This window comes from Harmonia axyridis, chromosome 1, assembly GCF_914767665.1.
Source record: "Harmonia axyridis chromosome 1, icHarAxyr1.1, whole genome shotgun sequence".
Classification (NCBI taxonomy): domain Eukaryota; kingdom Metazoa; phylum Arthropoda; class Insecta; order Coleoptera; family Coccinellidae; genus Harmonia; species Harmonia axyridis.
The window spans coordinates 72,640,993-72,661,013 of record NC_059501.1 but is presented as its reverse complement, the minus strand read 5'-3'; the positions used below and the strand labels follow the sequence as shown (position 1 = coordinate 72,661,013).

The 20,021-nt window shown below is 32.1% G+C and overlaps 4 protein-coding genes across 11 annotated transcripts; 3 read left to right on the top strand and 1 right to left on the bottom strand.

The window, feature by feature from the left end:
- The first annotated feature begins 320 nt into the window (after positions 1–320).
- On the top strand, positions 321–5,700 carry LOC123679644. 2 transcript variants are annotated; one of them, XM_045617073.1, is made up of 5 exons: positions 332–659; positions 718–824; positions 4,077–4,175; positions 5,287–5,388; positions 5,445–5,700. In XM_045617073.1, exons 1-5 carry the CDS (start codon positions 354–356, stop codon positions 5,545–5,547), a joined length of 717 nt encoding a protein of 238 aa, XP_045473029.1. In that variant the 5' UTR covers positions 332–353; the 3' UTR covers positions 5,548–5,700. The 2 variants fall into 2 exon arrangements, with proteins under 2 accessions (XP_045473111.1, XP_045473029.1); XM_045617155.1 differs by lacking the exon at positions 4,077–4,175 and having other exon boundaries at positions 321–659.
- LOC123678736 (methionine--tRNA ligase, cytoplasmic) lies at positions 927–3,996 on the top strand. The gene has a single exon (XM_045615937.1). The coding sequence runs from the start codon at positions 1,039–1,041 to the stop codon at positions 3,877–3,879; it is 2,841 nt and encodes a 946-aa protein (XP_045471893.1). The 5' UTR covers positions 927–1,038; the 3' UTR covers positions 3,880–3,996.
- Positions 5,563–19,039, bottom strand: LOC123678797. 7 transcript variants are annotated; one of them, XM_045616060.1, is made up of 12 exons: positions 18,739–18,999; positions 13,388–13,568; positions 13,117–13,329; positions 12,942–13,058; positions 12,789–12,833; positions 12,336–12,444; positions 11,434–11,693; positions 11,302–11,343; positions 9,702–9,951; positions 9,336–9,647; positions 7,228–7,549; positions 5,563–6,210 (listed from the first exon to the last, which is right to left on the bottom strand). In XM_045616060.1, the coding sequence occupies exons 2-11, from the start codon at positions 13,554–13,556 to the stop codon at positions 7,249–7,251; spliced, it is 1,818 nt and encodes a 605-aa protein (XP_045472016.1). In that variant the 5' UTR covers positions 13,557–13,568; positions 18,739–18,999; the 3' UTR covers positions 5,563–6,210; positions 7,228–7,248. The 7 variants fall into 7 exon arrangements, with proteins under 7 accessions (XP_045472016.1, XP_045472167.1, XP_045472095.1 ...); XM_045616211.1 differs by lacking the exon at positions 18,739–18,999 and adding an exon at positions 16,181–16,202; XM_045616139.1 differs by lacking the exon at positions 18,739–18,999 and adding an exon at positions 13,624–13,761.
- LOC123679181 lies at positions 14,106–15,626 on the top strand. The gene is made up of 2 exons (XM_045616652.1): positions 14,106–14,314; positions 14,435–15,626. The coding sequence occupies exon 2, from the start codon at positions 14,530–14,532 to the stop codon at positions 15,490–15,492; it is 963 nt and encodes a 320-aa protein (XP_045472608.1). The 5' UTR covers positions 14,106–14,314; positions 14,435–14,529; the 3' UTR covers positions 15,493–15,626.
- Positions 19,040–20,021: the final 982 nt, after the last annotated feature.

The following is a 20,021-nucleotide window of genomic DNA, read 5'->3' as shown; positions in this document are numbered from 1 at the left end:
CTTTTTTCTGTTATTTTATTTTCAAAACTCCCTTTCCCCCAAAACGGATCCATGACTACGCCTGTGCTGTCCAATGATAAAATGTATATCATATGTATAAATTATGACAAATATATATATCCTTATCATTCATACTGGCCTGTTCTTAAAAATGCCTATATTTTAATTGGCATATTTTATATATTATATCAACTAATTGGGTTTTACTTTCTCTATATTATTATTTTTCTTTTTCAATAAAAATGTCTAATATAGAGTTCGAATTATACGTTGGTATATATTCACTATAATAATTGTTGAGTTCCTGTTAATATGATTGTTTCAATACTCAATGGTTTGAAATTTTATCGTCCATGTCAAGTCTTGACATATCTTTCGAAACCTTTTTATTCATGTCGGTTTTATTTTTATTTTTTTTTCTTTTTTTCATACCGTCACTAAATGGAAATATACGAATCAGCAAAGACTATAATTGCACAGATACCTCAGAAAACGCAAACTGTGAACAGTATTACGTACCATTAAAAAAATGCAACTTCATAATAAAACCGAAGAAAGTAATTAACATTTATGAAGAATCTTTAAGAAATTACGTCGAATTGAATCCATTAGCTTCAGCATGTTTGAAATGTGCCACTTGTATAGCAGTAGCTTCCGAGGTCTGTCTTAAAAAGCATATAAGAAACATGTTCAAGTAATACATACATATTTTTTAAGGTACATGCAATTTTTTCGGAATCGGTTGAAGGATGTAAGAAAAAATTTGAAATCGAAAATGTTATAACAAAGAAACTATCTAATTTATGTCTTGCAGGATATCGGAAGTAAGTCAGCCCTTAATTGTTCAGAAACGAAGACAAAATTAATGTATTAAATTTAATGATTATTTAAGGGTAAAAGTTACAATTACATGTTCAAAATTTCGCGCTACTTAGCCGATACGTCAATTCATTTCCTAACCTGTTTTAGGGTTTAGGTGCAAGCACTATCATTATCGTTAGGCTACTTGTTTCAAGTATTTCTAGTTGAAATTCCATAATGATTACTCTTAGCACGAATGAAAATAACCCTGCAGCCTTAAAGTTAGTAATAGCTGCTAAATGTACGAAACGAGAAATAGAAATAAACAAAGTAAACTTGAATGATAAAAATGTGAAACCGCCTAAGCATCTACCATATTTCGAATTGGATGATGAAATAATTTTCACATCAAATGCTGGATTGTTGTACCTTTTACCACCATCTGAGGAAAACAAATGCAAAGCATACGAATGGTTAGAATGGGAATCTACTATATTAACACCAGTTATATCATTTCTTATTGGAAATTCTTCAAAAAATAGTGTACAAAAGAACAAATTTGTATCTTGTTTGAAAAAATTGAATTTGAGTTTGGAAAACAAACGATTTTTATTGGAAAATTCACTTTCATTGTGTGACATTAGCATTTGGTCTATACTTTATCCGCTAGTTAAGGATGTGAAGCTCTGTGAAGAGTACGTTGATAAGTCTTCAGCTTTGTTCAAATGGTTTCAGACCATTGAAGAAAATTCTGCGGTAGTGGAAGCTTTGAAAGTTTATAATGTTGCTTCAGGACAGATCTCTTACCAAGTCTTATTAGCTAGCACTAAATACTTCAATGAATTTGGTTCAGAAAATGCCAATTCTAGTTCTCCCGATCATGTAACAGATGAGGTTACATTAGAAGAAATTGAAGCTGCCAAAGAGTCATGGAGGAAGGGAATTTCTAATGATAACTTAAAATGTGATAAACCTGTTTTACCTAAACCTAACGAGAAAAATGTATTAATAACATCTGCATTGCCTTATGTTAACAATGTACCTCATTTGGGTAACATTATAGGTTGTGTATTGTCAGCAGATGTTTTTGCAAGGTATTCACGACTTTTGAATCACAATGTATTATTTGTTTGTGGAACAGATGAGTATGGAACTGCTACTGAAACAAAAGCTTTAGAGGAAGGACTATCATGTCAACAAATCTGTGATAAATACTTCAAAATTCACGACGCCATCTATAAATGGTTCAATATCAGCTTTGATCATTTTGGAAGAACTTCTACTCCTCAACAAACAGAAATTTCCCAAGATATCTTCTTGCAACTCAATAACAATGGATTTATATTTGTTGAATCTGTGGAACAGTTGCATTGTGAAAAATGTGATCGATTTCTTGCTGATAGATTTGTTGAAGGTGGTTGTCCCAATATAGGGTGTACCTATGAAGACGCTAGGGGTGATCAGTGTGACGGATGTGGCAAGCTAGTAAATGCAATAGAATTGAAGAATCCCCGTTGCAAGGTTTGTGGAAATACTCCAAAAGTGAAGTCATCCTCTCAATTTTTCATGGATTTACCAAAATTAGAACCCCTCCTATTACACTGGTTCAAAAAGTCATCACCTGGTTGGTCTGCAAATGCTCAAACAATCTGCAAAGCATGGTTGAAGGAAGGTTTGAAACCAAGATGTATAACTAGAGATTTAAAATGGGGGGTACCTGTTCCTTTGGAGGGATATAGGAACAAAGTATTTTACGTTTGGTTTGATGCACCAATTGGTTATATGTCTATAACGAAGAACTACACAGAACATTGGCAAAAATGGTGGAAACCAGAACCAGACACTGATGTAACTTTGTATCATTTTATGGCCAAAGACAATGTACCATTCCATTCTATAATGTTCCCTGCCACAGTTTTAGGATGTAACAGAGGTTATGTAACAGTCAAACATATAATGGCCACCGAATACCTTAATTATGAAGATGGAAAGTTTTCTAAATCTAGAGGAATTGGTGTATTTGGAACAGATGCCCAAGAGACCAATATACCCAGTGACGTTTGGAGGTTCTACCTATTATATGTTAGGCCTGAATCCCAAGATTCAAACTTCAACTGGACCGATTTGGCGACAAAGAATAATTCAGAATTATTAAATAATTTAGGAAATTTCATTAACAGGGCTTTGATGTTTGTCAAAAACAGTTTCAAGAAAGTTTTACCAAAAATTGAATTGAATGATGATGATATCAATTTGCTTGCTCTGTGCAATAGAGAATTTAAAGGATACCTTGCTGCACTTGAGAAGGCAAAGTTGAAAGATGGTATAAGGCATATTTTAGCCATTTCTAAACATGGAAATCAGTATATGCAATCTAATCAACCTTGGGTATTACTCAAAGGAACCGAAGATGAAAAAATTAGAGGTGGCACAGTAATTAGTGTTTGTTCCAATATTGTCTGTTTCCTATCAATTCTACTCTCCCCATATATGCCTGAAACAAGTGCAAAGATTCGAAAACAACTTAACTCCAAGGAATTCCACCTGTTAGGTAAAACAGGAATAACACAATTGCTACCTGAAGGACATGTGATAGGAGAACCAGGACCACTATTCACTAAAATTGAGGAAAGCCAAATAGAAGAACTCAAGAAGAAATTTGGGGGCAAACAAGAAACTCAAAGTAAAAGTGTTGCCAACAGTGAACTCCCCGATATCACTGATAAGGATTCAATACAAAAAATGGTTGATGAACAAGCTCTTGCTGTGAGAAAACTAAAAGAAGGAGGAGCTGATAAGAGTGTTTGGCAACCAGAGGTAGCAAAACTGTTAGCCCTGAAGGCAAAACTCAAAGAAGCTACAGAGAAACAGAATACTCAAGTGCAGGATGAAGATCCCAAAGTTGTTGAGAAGGAAATTGAAAAACAGGGCATAGTGGTTAGAAAGTTGAAAGAAGGAGGTGCAGAGAAATCAGTTTGGCAACCAGAAGTTAATAAATTGTTAGCTTTAAAAAATAAGCTAGCTAGTATTACTGGAGTCTCAATAGTTCAACCTAAGGGAAAGAAGGGGAAAAAATAATATGATCTCTTTTCGGTTGTTAATATTTTACATTCTAATTTATTGATCTATTTATGAAGGAATTAATTCCTTTCCAATGTGTTTCAACTTTTTTAATTAAACTTGGACATAATCTGATGATTTTTTTTTTCTATATTGTTCCCATTTATTTATAGCAAACTATTCGATGACAATTCATTATGTTCTTCATCTTGTAGTTACGATTTGAGAAAGTACAAGTCCTTATATACCTTGACAGATAAACACAAGAAGACAACTCACGTTAACACAGCAATGAATGGAAAATGGCCAAAAAAGTGAGATTTTAATGTTAATAACATAGGTTGCAAATATTTGGTCATATTTTATTAACATCATAATAATAAATAGGTAAACATATTTATTGATATGTCAAGAAAGCAGTGGGAATTTATCATGACCACTTGAAAATCTTCTTTTCGCCTAGTTAGTACAACTATTCTCCATATTAACGCGGAATTTGAGATCGTCAAGTTTGTTTACAGTTCATTTCAAGTACGTTTTGTATCTTCACAATTAATATAACAATTATAATTTCCCATGTGAGTGGTTCTTAGGCCAGTCAAACCCAAAAATTTACATGAAGCTCAGCTTATGGTAGTTTCAGAAGCTTCCTGGTATAGGTCGGTGAAAGCACCACAAATTTCTTTGCCTGGGCAAAACCCAGAGTACTTCTCCAGAGTGTTTTTCTATTCTCCCACTCCCATTGTTGGAGCACTGCTTTATATTGGTCTTTTCCAAGCCCACAGAAGGGCTCATATGTTAACATTGATGCCCTTTTTGCAAGTTCATCGGCTTTTTCGTTTCCTTCAATACCACAATGCGTCTGTTCACTTTGAATAAGATAATGAAGAAAATATTTGTGATAAATTTCTATTGTGAGTGAACTTCCCATTTTGAAATGCTGAGAATTTTACATGAAACTTGAGGTAAATCTACTTGATTAAAAACAAGTGATCAACCTCTTCAACTGAATATAAACTTCTGAAATTAAAAATTGTATTTGTGTATTTTACCTCAGGAATTTAACCTGGAACCTCTCGTTATTTCTGGTAATACACAGGAAGATCAATGCAGTATAGCATCCGCATTTCATTTCTATATTTGGATTCTAAAATTTCCAAACTGTAAACTATCCTAATTTCAGAGGGGTTGAATTTTTTTCTCCTCAAAAGACTCTAAATTTGTATTAGTGGAAATCAACCAAAAAAAGTAAAGTTGATGTTAACAACTTTCTTCAATCCCCTGACATGGCTCTGGCAAACAATAATTTGGAATATTTTGTTTCATGTACTAATCAACGTTATTTTCTTGATATTGTAATATATTCACAGTAGAATGAAATTTAAAAACAATCATAAGTAATGTATGTTTAATTTTTTATTCTAGATTAAGAGAGATTTCATGCCTCTTTAAAGATCATATGGAGGTGGGAAAGCTATACAAGAATTACCTTGATGGACCATTTAATATGACAGATTATCTATGCAGGTTAAGTTGAATATTGTTTCGCTAAAATCGCTTTCATGTTGGAAATATTTTTATAGAAATGGTGGCGTTTTTCGTGATTGCCTAAATGTCGGTTTCAAAGAAGTAATACTCCCTAATGAAGAACAAGGAATTCTCTCTTACATTTTCAACTGTTTCTGACAAAGAAAAAATTAGTATATTTGAAATTTTATTATACATCTGTACAAATAAATATATAACGAAATAAAAATTCTCAAGAAAAATAAGTAAAAAAAAAAATATATAATTATGTTTGGTGGCACAAGATAGCATAATAACAACATAAAAACAAAAGGTTAGTAGCAGAGTTATGTGTAACTCAAAAAAGCATACAATGAAAATTCATATACATAATATATAAAATTTTCAAAAAAAAATTATAAGAGTATATATTGTTCATATATACTAACATCATGTATCTAAAAATCGGGTCAAAACATGGTAACTTTATATTAAATAACAACTTTTTTATTCATTAGAAAAATTGAAAAAATTTAAGTCGATGTTATAAATAGGCCAAGTTAACAGTCATGAAATATATCACTCTTTTTTTTGGAATGATGAAGGAATATTCCATATTTATTTGGTCAACTATGAATTGTTCGAATTCCTCAAGAATGCATACATTTATAATTAAGACTAAATTATTCTTGAACTTCTAAGGAAACTTTTCTGCTATACTTGTCAGAGATCTAAATTGACTAGCTTTTCTTCAAGATTAATTTCATAAATTGCAAGCATACAGCAGATTTCGAATTAATTTCAGCTCCAGTCTTATAAATGTTCAGTGGAACTCCTCTACACCTACAAAAAATAAAATGTTCATCAGAATGATAAGTCGAACAAAATAAACTATTCGACAAATTTTTCAAATTATTTAGATATGTGTATTGAGCACCTAAAAAGTAGATATTTCCAGATATGAAGACTGTTTTTATTCCTCTGAGTTCTAAATATGAATGCCTCAAGTTTTCATTGATATTTCTAATAAGAAGGTTATTGTAGAAAATTTCAAAATTTGCAGCAAAATAGTAAACACAATTAAAAGAATGAAAATGCAAATGAAATACCTACATGATCACTTCAAAATTATGTAATTGTAAGTTCTGCCCATCCAGTTCGTTTTTCATCAGTTATTCAAGTTTTTAGAGCTTTTTTTGCATATTTTTATCTCAAATATTAATGCAATTATATCTATGAGGATGTCAATAAATAAGACAATATTTTTTACAAATAGCTGAGTTACCTAGAAACCCTGGTGTGAGCTTCAATTTTATATTTTATTTCTGAAATAGATCACCTCTTGCATTGGCTAGAACTTACCAGAGTTCTGTAAGGTGGCACACTTCAAAATTGTACAAATTACCGCTATCTGTAACCACATACTTGTGAACTGAAATAACACAAACACACTCATAAATATTTTTTGGCAGGGGTCGCCAATAGTTATAATATGATACCTGGATACGGAACCAAAATTTTATATTTATTTAGGTTAACCTAAAAAACCCTGTGTCCTCTGTGGTTACAGTTTACGATAAACGATGTATGCACCATCTGAAAGAAACTCTAGTGATCTCTATAAATCAAGTAGGCATAAATCTACCATTTTGCCCCAAAGTTTCTCAGGTATAAGTAGACACACCAGGGTTTCTATGCATCTTATAAATAGCCTTTTGATCATTTCTGGTATTAATACTTAAGTATCATCGAAAAACTAAAAATGACGTATCTTATATATAAATAAATAAAATATAAAACTTTTAAATTCACAACAATAAATTTAAAAACTTAATTCACTTGTTCATCATTCATACTCACCTCCATATACCAACAAAGTCTTCAAACATTGGTTGGAGCTTCCATGCTACAAATAATAGCTTTCATTACACTGGCGGCAGCAAGTGAGGCATAGGGTTGCCATTCTTTTTGTCTGGTACCATCTTTGTAATCAGAAATGCCTCTTATGCAGATAAAACTGTCTTTACAATTGCCCAAAATCGATTCTATAACCGCATCAAACTCTGAGTCAAATGAAAGTACCCCCATTTTCGCTGCAAATTTCTGCCTGAGTACATCTTCCTTGACTATCTGTCTTCCGGATGCCACACTACCCAGATGTATCCTTGGACATCCTTCTTGTCTGCAATTTTGAGAAATATCACTGTACAATAAAAAGAGGTTGAGGAGTATGAATTAAATTGCGAGTAACATACATATTTGTAAACGTTTCAAAACAACAACTAGTCCAGGTGTTGGACAAGCATTGAAAGTTGAAGTAACCAAACTCTTACCCACGGATTTTTTTTTAATTATCAATGGACGAAAATTTTGAGAACAAAGTTGTCATCAGTCAATCCCGACTACAAATGGCTATAGAAAACAGTTATCAGAAAAACTTATAAACAAGCAAAAAAAACGAAAGTTTACTAAATAACAAAACATCAAATTCGGACAATAGTTTTAAAGATTTCATTTTTCAGTCAAGAACATATGAAAAATCCTAAAAACATATAGTCAACATAAAATTACCTTTCAAAACATCAACTAAAACTACATAGTATTCAGGTAATATTTCCTTGAAATTACAGAAAATTTAAAATTAGGTATCTATGAAATAAATTAAATTTTAAGATTAGAAAAAAGTATACATAGGACAAACTACTGGGAATACTCTGAGATACATTGACAATATAAGAAACTTAACAACATTTTAACAATTGGACATGCTATATCGAGAGTTATTAAAACTTCAAAATTTTCTAAAAAAAACTTTTTGAATACAATAGGAGGTATTACAGTTTATAAAAAGAGATAATTTGCTCACTTAATTCTTAACCCATCTAACTTTGCCTAATATGAGGAAGGATAGGTAGGCAAAAGTTCTAGCCAACGGTAGGGAAAATAAAATTGACTAACAGCGGAGCACCCTAATCATTTTGAATGTTTTGTAATTTCAGTTAGTAATCTGTAGTTTCTAATGATGACAATATTGTTAATTAAAAAACTCCTGGGTTCAAGTGTATACTTCAGCTTTCAAATATAGGCCGAGTCCGCAGATAACTCTTTTCATATTGGACAAGCACTCAACAAATCACTCTTCATTAGGCTACAGTGCTCTTTAGAATAAGCAATTACGCAGATGGTTTTATATACTATCATTCGAAAATCATTTTTTATAAAGAATGTATGTGTAGATCTAATTACTACTGCAGTGATTAAATTATTACTGAACTCAATAAAATAAAACTCTTACGCTGCAAGTGAAAAAGGCTTTTATGTCTTTATCAAACCTAGAAAATAACGAGTTAATTTTTCTTATTCTTGGAGAAACTTTCGGTTTTCTTATATAACACGCTGGTGGTTTACTGAAAGTCAATCTCCTGTTGCATCCAAGCAGCAATAAGAACAATAGACACTCAACTAAATGAAGATTACGAAAAATACTTATCAAAATTCGATAATAACAGAAATTTCGATAATAACAGAATAGTTATTTATAATACAAGTGCAGAAGGTATTGATATTCTTCCACGAGTTCAAAATTCAAAAACGAGCCACGAAGTGGAGAGTTTTGGAATGAACGAGTGGTAGAATGAGCCTTCTGTAAGAGTATTATACATTATTTTCTCTAATTCATTGCATTTTCATTGAAATTAATGAAATATTTCCATAAATATATTTTAGTGATTTTTGCATTGAAAAATGTTGGTTGGCAGAACTGATTTCTTTAGGGCAAATTGATGAATTGACAGATAAAGCCAAGGCGGAAAGTTCGGAGTACCAACATAGAATAATAAAATATAACCATGAAAACTGTGCGTTTCTGATATATTCTCGCACGATTTTGTTCTACAAGATGTGGAAGAATGAACGGAATAACCACAGAATTAGAGAAATTATCTGATAAAATATTGATTAAATAATACCTTCTGACAGATTTATCTTGAGGAAGAGGATGGGCAACTTCAATTATATCTTTGTTTCCAATATTCATGTATAATTTGTCAGTGTCAGAACTGGGAGGCCTGAAGTCTGGTTCAGGAGATGACCTAAGAATATTCAAAGCCCCTTGTATGTACTTCACCCAAGGGGGTGTCACCTTGGTGTCATTAGCAGCTGATGATTTGAGGTTAGCTGCTATATCTTGTAAATTGAGGTTGTTGGGTCGATAAGATTTGTACTCAAAATCGTATTCCTTCTCATTCAGATTGGCTTTTTCACAGTAGAAATAGATATTCCTTAAAAAAATATTATTAAGGTTGGCACGCTTGATAACAACTTCTGATACTTACTTATCCTTTGATGGATATGAAACTACAACGTCCCCTAACCTAACATGCTTATTGTAGTCTGTATAATGTGGCACACCTCCACCAGCACCAACCAAGAAGACATAGTCTACTTTCTGAAATGTTCCTAAAAGTCTAGTTGTGGTGTTACCGGCAGCCGTCATTGCTTCTCTGGTATGTCCAACAGATGGCAATTTTGTACAAACTATTCTATGAGCACCAATGTTTCCGAGAGTGTAAACATTGGATTCTCCTGAAAAAATAAATATATGAATAACAGCATCAAGAGTAATATGCAGATTATCAAAGCAAAACGAGAGTTCGTACAATAAGCAAATTGAAGATGATAATGAGACATTGAACAAAAAAATTGTTATCGAATTTAATTGTGAATATGTACTTTGTTAATATTGCTGTGTTATTGAATGAATTCACTTTCTAAAGGATGAGAGGAACACTGAACAGGGTGAGCCAAAATGAACACCTTTGAAGAATAGTCCTATTCTGTATTAAATAGACGATGGCTGATATTAGACAATCTAGAGAGATATCAAAAATAAAATTCAATATGGAGGCGAGTGGCATGTTGTCGTAAGAGCACGTAGTGGTATTTTTGTTGTATTGTGATTTCCTCTGAATATTTGGGTTGTATTTTCAACTGTGGAGAATAATTTGAGCTTAAACTAAACGAAAATTATTATTACGTGCATTAGTTGGCTGTGGGTCTTGTCATGGCAGAGATAGTGTCTGAATTTAACATGTTCATGCTTCTTTTTTATGAACTTTAAACATCACAAATTCAAAAGAAGAATATAAAATGCAGCTGAAAATTACTGTCACAACTAGATCATTGGCCGAGACATATACTTATGATCAATGACAATATCAAGTGGTTGGGCCAACCGACACCATTAAAAAGACTTGTGATCTGGACTGCCTTATTATAGTTTGAAGTCTTATTCACACACCGGTTTTCGCCAATGAGTTTCTCACGAAAATTGGCCCTCAGACCCCGACATCAGTTTTTGTCTATTTAGTACAGAAGTGGAACTTCCCCATTAAAAGGGCCTAATTCAGCCATCTTGTACCACTCTGTTTCAGTAAAAATTGCTTCACAAAATAACGACAAGTTCCTCATAATGCATAATTACTTTGGTCAACATCTGAAGTGCTCATCATGCGCATACATAAAACAGTGATTACGATTCTTCATAGTGCAGTTTTGAATTGTTTGAAACGGGTTTTATGACGATTACCGAATTTTTAAATAAATATTTTGAGGAATCTGATTTCTCAGGATTCTGAGAAATCGGATTTCCCAAAACAATAGTTTAACAATTCAAAATAGTATATTTATTTCATACATAAAAATCATCATATGAATTTTGTTTGTTATGTACAAAAATTAGAAAAAATGGCTTAATTATATATGGATATTTTTAACTCTGTAGGGAAGTTATCTTATCAGATAATGTATGCTTATCGATATATATACATATACAGGTGTTTATAAGGACAAACATGTGAATCATATGGAGGAACATAAAAGTGTTGCTTTCACAAACATGTGCACCTTTCCTTTTTGTAACAATTACGTTCTTACCAAATCTAGTAGTTGAACCATCACCTGTAGGACTATTGGAACCTGTGTTTTATAATATAAACTTCAAAATTTGCATCCTCAGGAAATACAAAAAACACTACATAAACAACAATAGTCTAAATTTCAACTTACCTACTGTGGTATATCGTACAAAAGTTTCCTTATTCTCTATCATGGCATCAACAGCTAATTTCTCACAATATTGGGCAGTAATAATGGCAATTGTAGGTTGTTTAGAGCTAGCCATTGTAGGCATTTGTTTAACTATAGTGACTTGAACATCCTGTGATTGTTGTCTAGTAAAAGCACCATGTTCTAAATTTTTAACCAAATTACGGGATTGCAATTCGGCTAAATGATGAGCAACTTCTTCTTGATCCCATCCATTATCACTAAAAGTGAAAGAGTTTAGAAATAACCGACAAATAAATTAGATATTGGGTAGGTGAAAACTCACAGTCAAACTCCACCAAATACAAACTTTATTGAGTGTTATATCAAATGGGACATGTTTCAAGGGAACAATCCCTCATCTTCAGCCAGAAAAAGGTCATATGTGGTGGAAAAAAACAACAACAATGAATATATGCGAATATTAAAAATAACAAAAACAAAGAGGAATTTAACCGCAAAAACCTTGCGGGTCCCCCAATGTTAGGGTGAAAATAACATTCCTGTCCACAAAGTGTCAATTAATAAAAATAAAAATTGTGACCATGCACGTGTGACGCCTGACATGACATTTTAATATTCGCATATATTCATTGTTGTTGTTTTTTTCCACCACATATGACCTTTTTCTGGCTGAAGATGAGGGATTGTTCCCTTGAAACATGTCCCATTTGATATAACACTCAATAAAGTTTGTATTTGGTGGAGTTTGACTGTGAGTTTTCACCTACCCAATATCATCTCTCCACTGTATGTCATGGATCGCCTCCGTTGGATAAATAAATTAGATTAGATCTCAATAAAAATTAAGAAAATTACTTAGTACAGATTGATCATAATTGAAAATAAAAAATATATCCTACTTTGCAACATCCTGTATTGTAATGGGGTTTGGATAAGCTGATTCAATTAGATCCAAAACTTTCTCAACAGTCAGTAGTTTAATATTATCCAATGGTTCTTCAGCAGATACTGAAATAGAAATTCAACGTTACAAACAAATTAGAAATATGGTTTCCAAAAGGGACTGCAATAAAAATAAACAAAATAAATAAAATTCGAAGCACTTGAAAACTTTGGTAATCAACAAGTAGAACCATTCATTCATTCAAAAACAATTTTGATTGTTACTGAGGTTTTCCTTGATCACTTGTATTTATTAGAGGAATTCGTTAATTTTACAATGATGTATGCAATGACAAAAAACAGATATCATTATTGCGGAAGTGGTGTTAGATGAAAATGGAAGCTGAATTGTTAATGAAGATTCTTCTGCAGTTAATAAGTCCAAAATACAACACCTCTACAAAGCAAACCTGTTTTAAACTGTCTCAAATCGAATCGAAGTATTATAGTCCCAGCTAGAAAAGTTGAATTCTTTGTATTATCACATAGCAATGTATCATATTCAAGGAAAAAGAAGTGTTAAAACATTTGAGATTACAAGAAAATAGATATAGTGAACTTACGTGGTCGAACAGGCACTGCTTCTCCTTCCAATTGCTTGAGTTCTACTTCTATCATTTTTATTGTTTTGTAATTGTGTTGCATAAGTTTCATAATTTTCTTTATGAAACCTACATAATCTATAAGAAAGGATATATAGAGAAACGTTAATATCGGTTTTTAGGCATTTTATTTTACCTCTTGGAAAATCTTTTGGTGAAACTAACTCTTTGAAAAACTCTTGTGCTACACTTGCTTGTTTGTCTTCGGAAGGATGGTCAGTTGTATCTGGTGCTGCACGGAACCAAAACCTCAAAGTTCTCGATTCTTGGGTATGTTTTCCAGTTTGAGCACTGACTAAAAATACCCGGAATTCTAGTGATAAGTGAGCAGGTTCTATGGTACCATTTTCTGAAACGAGAATCCAGTCAAGACGATAACGATATTTGATTTGTAATTTGTATTGTACCTGTTGCTGCCTCTTTATTTATAACTATTCCTGTATGTTGACCACCAGCAACATGCATTCTTTCATCAGTTTTTTGAATTTTTTTTCTTTCTATTATCAGTGTTGTGGAATTGGCAGTTTTCCCTTTGGGCGTCATCACCACTTGCTCTTCATCTTTAGTCTCCGTCATTTTGAATATGTTCTAAAACATAACGTGATATATTAAAATAATATCATTTAAAAGATTCGGTCCTTACTTAGCGGATATTCATTATAAATAAAATAAAACAAAGTAATTTCCACAAATATTTTATTAAAATTTTTTTTGCGATTATCTTAGTTGGGTTAAACAATTTTGATAAGATTCCTTAATTATCAAACATAATCTCAGACTATGCAAGTCAAGCGGCACGATTTTAAATTTGCGTATCTATTTTTATAAATCTAATATATTTCAAAATTATCTCACTATAGATGTAATGAGGTATGATCAAAGTAGAAAGTAAAGATTATTCTAGCTGGTGTGTAATTTGTTGTTGTCGTTTAACCTATTTTAAAGTAAAAAATTAACGACAATTTGATTTCTCATAATTTAATATTTATAAAATTCATTTCTACTGAAATCTATAAATAAACCTAACATTTAAAATATATTATGGCGCGCTGCACGTGATTGCTGTCAGCCATCTTATTGGCTCATCAAAATCAAAGTTGTGACCATAGACCTTATTCTATGGCTATGAGACTAACCAATCTCTTGTCGGAAAACAAGACCAATCCTGTTTGAAATTGACATCAACATATTCATTTGTAATTTGACATCAGGATCGGAATCAATTTTATTTTTTCCATTACTGAATTATCTTGAAATGAACAATCTATTTAGCATTCCAAGCGTATATTAACGAATTGTGAATGAGTATTCCATCAATGATATTGAAATTGAAGGTAAGCACTGTCGCTTTTCTATTTTCTCCAACGGGCATGATTTTCAAGAAAAAATAATCATACCAAAAAGTAATTAAGTATGTTAGTGTGTGTGGTATTACATTTGGAATATTATTATAGATCCATGGTCTGGATGAAAAGGAAACACTATTGGAAATCAAAGTTCTTTTATAATAAGTTTACGAAACAGTAAAAATCAACTATATACAGCCAAAATGAATGACGACCAGTATCAAAAAATGAGGGAAGGCACATTTCGAGGACATATGATTGAAATGGCTAATTGGGGAGGTAAAACTGAGGCTATTCGTCTAACTCAATCCAGAATAGGAAGTATTGTAGCAAAAGAAATGACATCAAATAGCCGCAGGGAATGTAAAAATCTAAACAATTTGTTGATGGATATCGCATCTAATAAAGTTTTCTATAATGATGGCCTTGCTTCTGATCGAATGTTTCAATCTAATGAAACTTTAAATGTCCGAAATACAAGAATAAGAAAACCTTCAACTTCCCAAACAACAACAGAAAAACTAAGCAATTTTTTGTCAATTTTGAAGGATTCATTGGAATTGGTGAATAGTATAGGTAAAAAACAAGCTTTGAAGCAATTACAACTACAAATTGATGACACTCCAAAAAATGGGGGGAAAACTACTAACCAAAAAATAAATCAACTAAGAAAGGTTATGCACATTATAAAAACAGAAGGAAACTCAAATATTCAAAATAAAAATAAGAAAACTAAAGCATCGATTGAGCATCAACAGAACCTAGTGACAAGGAGAACGAAGAAAACTAAAGCTCCGCAAAATCAACAGAACATACTGCCAAAGAGAGGCAAGGAGACTCAAGCATCAAATCCCCCAACGCAGGAACAGAACACACGCAGAAAGAGAAAGAGAGGGAAGGAGACTCGAGCATCAAATCCCCCAACACAGGAACAGAACACACGCAGAAAGAGAAAGAGATTAACCATGCGCATGCCTAGAACCACAATAAAGAAAGAGTTCCTATCCAAGAAAGAAAGAGAGAAAAATATGAACTCAAATGTTCACATAAATAGAGGTGTAGTTAACAGTCACAATATTACAGCCTTAAAATATCCAGTCAAAAAGGAAAAAACTGAAGAATTTTCAAATGTACGTGTCAAACAAGAAGTAATTGAGATAGATTAACAAGAGCACAGAAAAATTGTTAGTTTTTTGCTATAGGAATTTTAATGTTGTAGTTACAATCAATTATATTGTACATTTAGTTCTAGTATATACTTTTAGTTTAAAGAAATTTAATAAATATTTTGTTAAATGTATTATTCCTTTGTCCAAAAATTGGTACCTTTATATTGTTATTTGCAATTACAAGGCTAAATTTTCAATTCCTAGTAAAACACTGAGACATTTGCATTTAAAAGATACATGAGTAGAACAAATAATTTGAAAGAATCAGACTGAAAATAAATTGATCTAATTTCAAAATATACATTTCAAAAACTAAACAAAACATATTCTCCCGAAATTTTCACATTTTGAAAATGTGTAGTATAAAAAGTATCATATTTGAAAACATTTATAACTTGATGACATTGGAAATATAGGTACATATTGAATATATGGAGAATCAAATTAGAATTTAGAAAACTTGCTTTATTTTTGGCTAAGGAATCCGCTCACAAAATAAAGTCATATGTTTATGAATCACCCTGTATAATTTATTCTAAAGAACAGTTGTGTAATATGTGTACATTCTATAAAGAGGGCTTTGATTAAACTCATTATTACTTTAGAAAGGTGAAGGATTACGATCGCTTTTGCGTTTCTAGAGAAATGAAATGTAAAAAAGTGAGGAAGCAAGAAATGAAGAAACCTTGAAATACGATATTGTTTAGCAATCCACAAATGAAACAAACATACTATCTAATTTGTGAATACAATGTTTGTGAGATCGCTTCATTATTTTATTTTCTCGTATCTGCAGAAACTTGATATCGCAAAGTACTCTTCCGTTCGTAGAATTGTAAAGCTGGTTTCACACTACATAATTCAATGGAAATATCGTCCTTATTCACTCCAACTTATTATTTTGAATCACTCGATGTTATTTATCGAACGTCTCAAGAAAGAATAAGAACAGATAAGCTTATCGTTGTTTTTTCAGATGTCTTCAGAAAATAGGAGTGATATTTGTATAAAATTATGCGACAGAATATGAAGTTATATCTATGATATCATCAGGAATTCAACCAATTTACATTTAGCCATAAATTAACTTTCCGGTTGGAGGTGAAGTTTTTAATTACAATTAAATGTTTCAAGGTTTGGTAGAAATATATGGTTGCTTCAGAAAAATGGATCGATAATTAATATACATACCTAAATAAACGTATATATTCATATAAAGTAGAAAATTCGAAAATTAATATTTAGTAGGTGATAATAAGGAGACTTCTCATACTGGGTTCCTACCTATTGCCTTCTACCTCACAGAAAGGAACTAATAAAAAATATCCATCAATGACAAAATATCAAGCGATGAGGAGTAGATATTCCATTCTAGCTCTTTTACCGAGTAGATATACCTAGATCGCTACAATGTTTCGAATTTTGATACGGGAATGGTAACAAGCGATAAAGTTCGATTCACTAATGACGAATCCGTCCTCAAATTCGATTCTATCCTTCCGGCCGTCAACACGACAACTATCGAACAGTAAAACCTTAAAACGTTCAGAGTAGGTTCGGATCTAGATTGTACTGGGTGTCCCAAATTCAATGCTCACTGAAAGCATCTCAAAAACTATAAGACTTAGAAAAAAAATCTTTAAGGGCCCCCGGATCTCTATTTCGAATATAAGATAGCAGAAAGCAGATCGCTGGAAAGACTCCTGGATATCTACCTCCACCGAGGACTAAAGTGGAATATACAAGCCCTAGGCTTAAATTAAGAAGAAGAAGAAGAAGAAAGCAGATCATAGATATCTTGATTCGTTCTCGAGTTACGGGGTGTTTCTGAAAAATGACGGTTTCAAATGTTTTCTCTTATCTTATATAATCAAGATAAATTGACAAAATCAATATAAACTATAAAGAAACCAAACGTTAAACGATTTCTAAACTCCGCGTGAGTAGATCTGCCACCGTAATAACAAAAGTAATTTCGACAACACCATCAAGCTGACTTTTAAATAATCAACTGCCATAAAAAAAAACATTTATTTTGGCTACTTGCTATATATATTCTACAGGTGCTGTTGTAGTTGTAGCATAAGTGGTTCAAATAAAAACGGAACATAATGCAGATGATTTTCTCACAGAGACGTAAGAAATAAAATATATTAATTGAGAAGTTCACAAAGAACAGGAGAAATTTGTCTCTAGATAGGTAAATTCTCGCGTTTTTATTCCTTCATACAAACAGTGACGTAGCGAGCTTTAATTGCGCCAGGGGCACAATACTTTTTTAGCGACACCATTATAATGAAAATAGAGATTATCCAGCAGTGTTTTGTTTTGCGGACAATTTGGCGTCCCTTTGTAAGTAGCGCTTGGGGCATGATGATCCCCCTTGCCTCTCTCACTACGCCACTGCATGTAAAACAAATCGCCTTTAGAAAACTGAAACGAACTGCATAATTTGAATTATAATACCTATATTATTGTATGTCAGATCCAACGTTTCACATCTTCTACAAAAAGCTCTATAACGAATTTCTACTTTCCAAGCATAAATGAAAGTACGTAAGAAATTAGAGAAATTACCAATTGAAATTTGATTCCAACTTCTACTACCATCATTCTATATTGGTACCGAACAGTTCACATCAAATTCGCAAGTGAAACGAAAGTAATAAAGTATCGGAATGGGTTTACTAAAATCGCATGTTGGAAATCATTAAAGACTGGAAATACATCCTTTCCTGTCTTTTGGCATTGTGCCTGGACACAAAATGGTACAGGGTTGTAAGTTTTGGAACCGATTATTCCAAAATAAACAAATTTATGATGACACGTTTACGTGCATTACGTGAATTCAAACTTCACCGACTTTAGTTCGTGACTTGATTGTTAGATTTTCTTTATCGATTTAATACATATAATTCTAGTTACAGATGGGACTTTAATTCGGTTATAATGAATACAGGAAGTATGCATTTAGTCAAGAGGGCGTAGCAAGTATTAACCATTCCTTATTAGGAACACTCCGGTATTTATTATAGTCAATTCAATTCAGTCACAGGATATAGAAATGGTAACAATGTAATAGTATAATTGAGGCTAAGATAATCTGTAAGTTATCAAAAAGTTGGCAGACGAGCAGATATTTTTGATAACACTAGATACTCGCAAACAAAATTGCATCAATATTTATAGCAATTATATTAGGTTCATATCCTACATGATAGACAATCTCAAAATTACACTCACCTAATTGAGATTTAAAATAATATCAGAGCAATTTTCCGAAACTAGTATAGTTCACAGTTTTCGTCCTATATCAATTAGAAAATGAGCACTAAAATAAACACAACTAAAACACATTTAGGTCAGGTCTCTTATTTGTTATTAAAGTCGATCACAAATCGGAAAAACGCAGCTACTATCACATAACACTGCTTTCTCGGTACTCCAGATGCGAAATGCAACTGTCAAGAATTCTCCTGTTCCTCGTAGAGGCAATTTTAATAATTTCATTGATGAGCTTTAGCAGCATTGCCAGTATTTACGAGAGTTTTACTTAGGTGATGACAATCATTACAATTTAATTAGAAGGAAAATTTACAACCGCTTTCCTTTTGCTTTATGGACATATTCAGTGCTTATTTATAATATTATCACATGTTTTGGTATCATTAACAAAGCGAATACCAAAATAAGTAATAGAGATATGGGTCACTAACCTATCTACTGTCAAATACTTATCAAAAAAATATATATACAGAACAAATCGATATATCCATAGACAAAAAAAGGATCATTTTCTCATGGATATATCATACAGAATGGCATCCAAGACAAAACAGTGACATAGGTAATGCGAAGCTGAAATGTCAAAGATATTTTGTAGAGGTTTCTAGATTCTAGAATATAGATGAACTATAAGATAGGTACTTTTATCTCTTATAAATTTGAATAGTATTTTTGAAACATATTATATAATAGGTGTCCCCAGATATTGTATCTATGAAGATATATCTAAGATACTTTTGAAGTTATAAAATACCTTTTCAAAATTATCTAATATAAAACTAAAGGTAACTAAAATCATTTTTTCGGAAAGCTCTTATGCGAAGTGAATTAGTGATATTAGGAGAACGAAAGTAGAGTTGTATTTTGTTTTTGCCTTTTTTTTTAGGTTGAAAAGCTTTCGATAACTTGTTTCAATTGGGTTGGGCATACTTCAAACATATCACATGATAACATAATAATCGAAAAATTCATCAATGAATGACGGAAATATATGTTGAGATTGTTTTTTCTTGACATGAGAAATTTATAGAAATCCACGAAAAATTTGTAGTGTTGGCAACGTCGCATCAAAAGTACACATGTGCTTGTCCTCGCTTTATACTTTTGCGCAAGGTATAGTTCCAGATTAACGATGACGTCATGAATGAATAAGAAATACCTAGAGAAGGCAAAACGATTCCATTTATTTATTGGGGTATTGATGACTAACGAATATTAACGGATTATGATGGTAACCAGCT

Excerpts from the sequence above, each read along its gene's own strand:
- LOC123679644 (XM_045617073.1), top strand. The coding sequence starts at position 354 with ATGTCAAGTCTTGACATATCTTTCGAAACCTTTTTATTCATGTCGGTT. Across the intron at positions 660-717 it reads GTATAGCAGTAGCTTCCGAG|GTACATGCAATTTTTTCGGA; the intron begins GTCTGTCTTAAA and ends ATATTTTTTAAG. Across the intron at positions 825-4,076 it reads TGTCTTGCAGGATATCGGAA|TTACGATTTGAGAAAGTACA; the intron begins GTAAGTCAGCCC and ends TTCATCTTGTAG.
- LOC123678736 (XM_045615937.1), top strand. The coding sequence starts at position 1,039 with ATGATTACTCTTAGCACGAATGAAAATAACCCTGCAGCCTTAAAGTTA.
- LOC123678797 (XM_045616060.1), bottom strand. The coding sequence starts at position 13,556 with ATGACGGAGACTAAAGATGAAGAGCAAGTGGTGATGACGCCCAAAGGG. Across the intron at positions 13,330-13,387 it reads AAATAAAGAGGCAGCAACAG|AAAATGGTACCATAGAACCT; the intron begins GTACAATACAAA and ends TTCTCGTTTCAG. Across the intron at positions 9,952-11,301 it reads TGGTTCAACTACTAGATTTG|GAGAATCCAATGTTTACACT; the intron begins GTAAGAACGTAA and ends TTATTTTTTCAG.
- LOC123679181 (XM_045616652.1), top strand. The coding sequence starts at position 14,530 with ATGAATGACGACCAGTATCAAAAAATGAGGGAAGGCACATTTCGAGGA.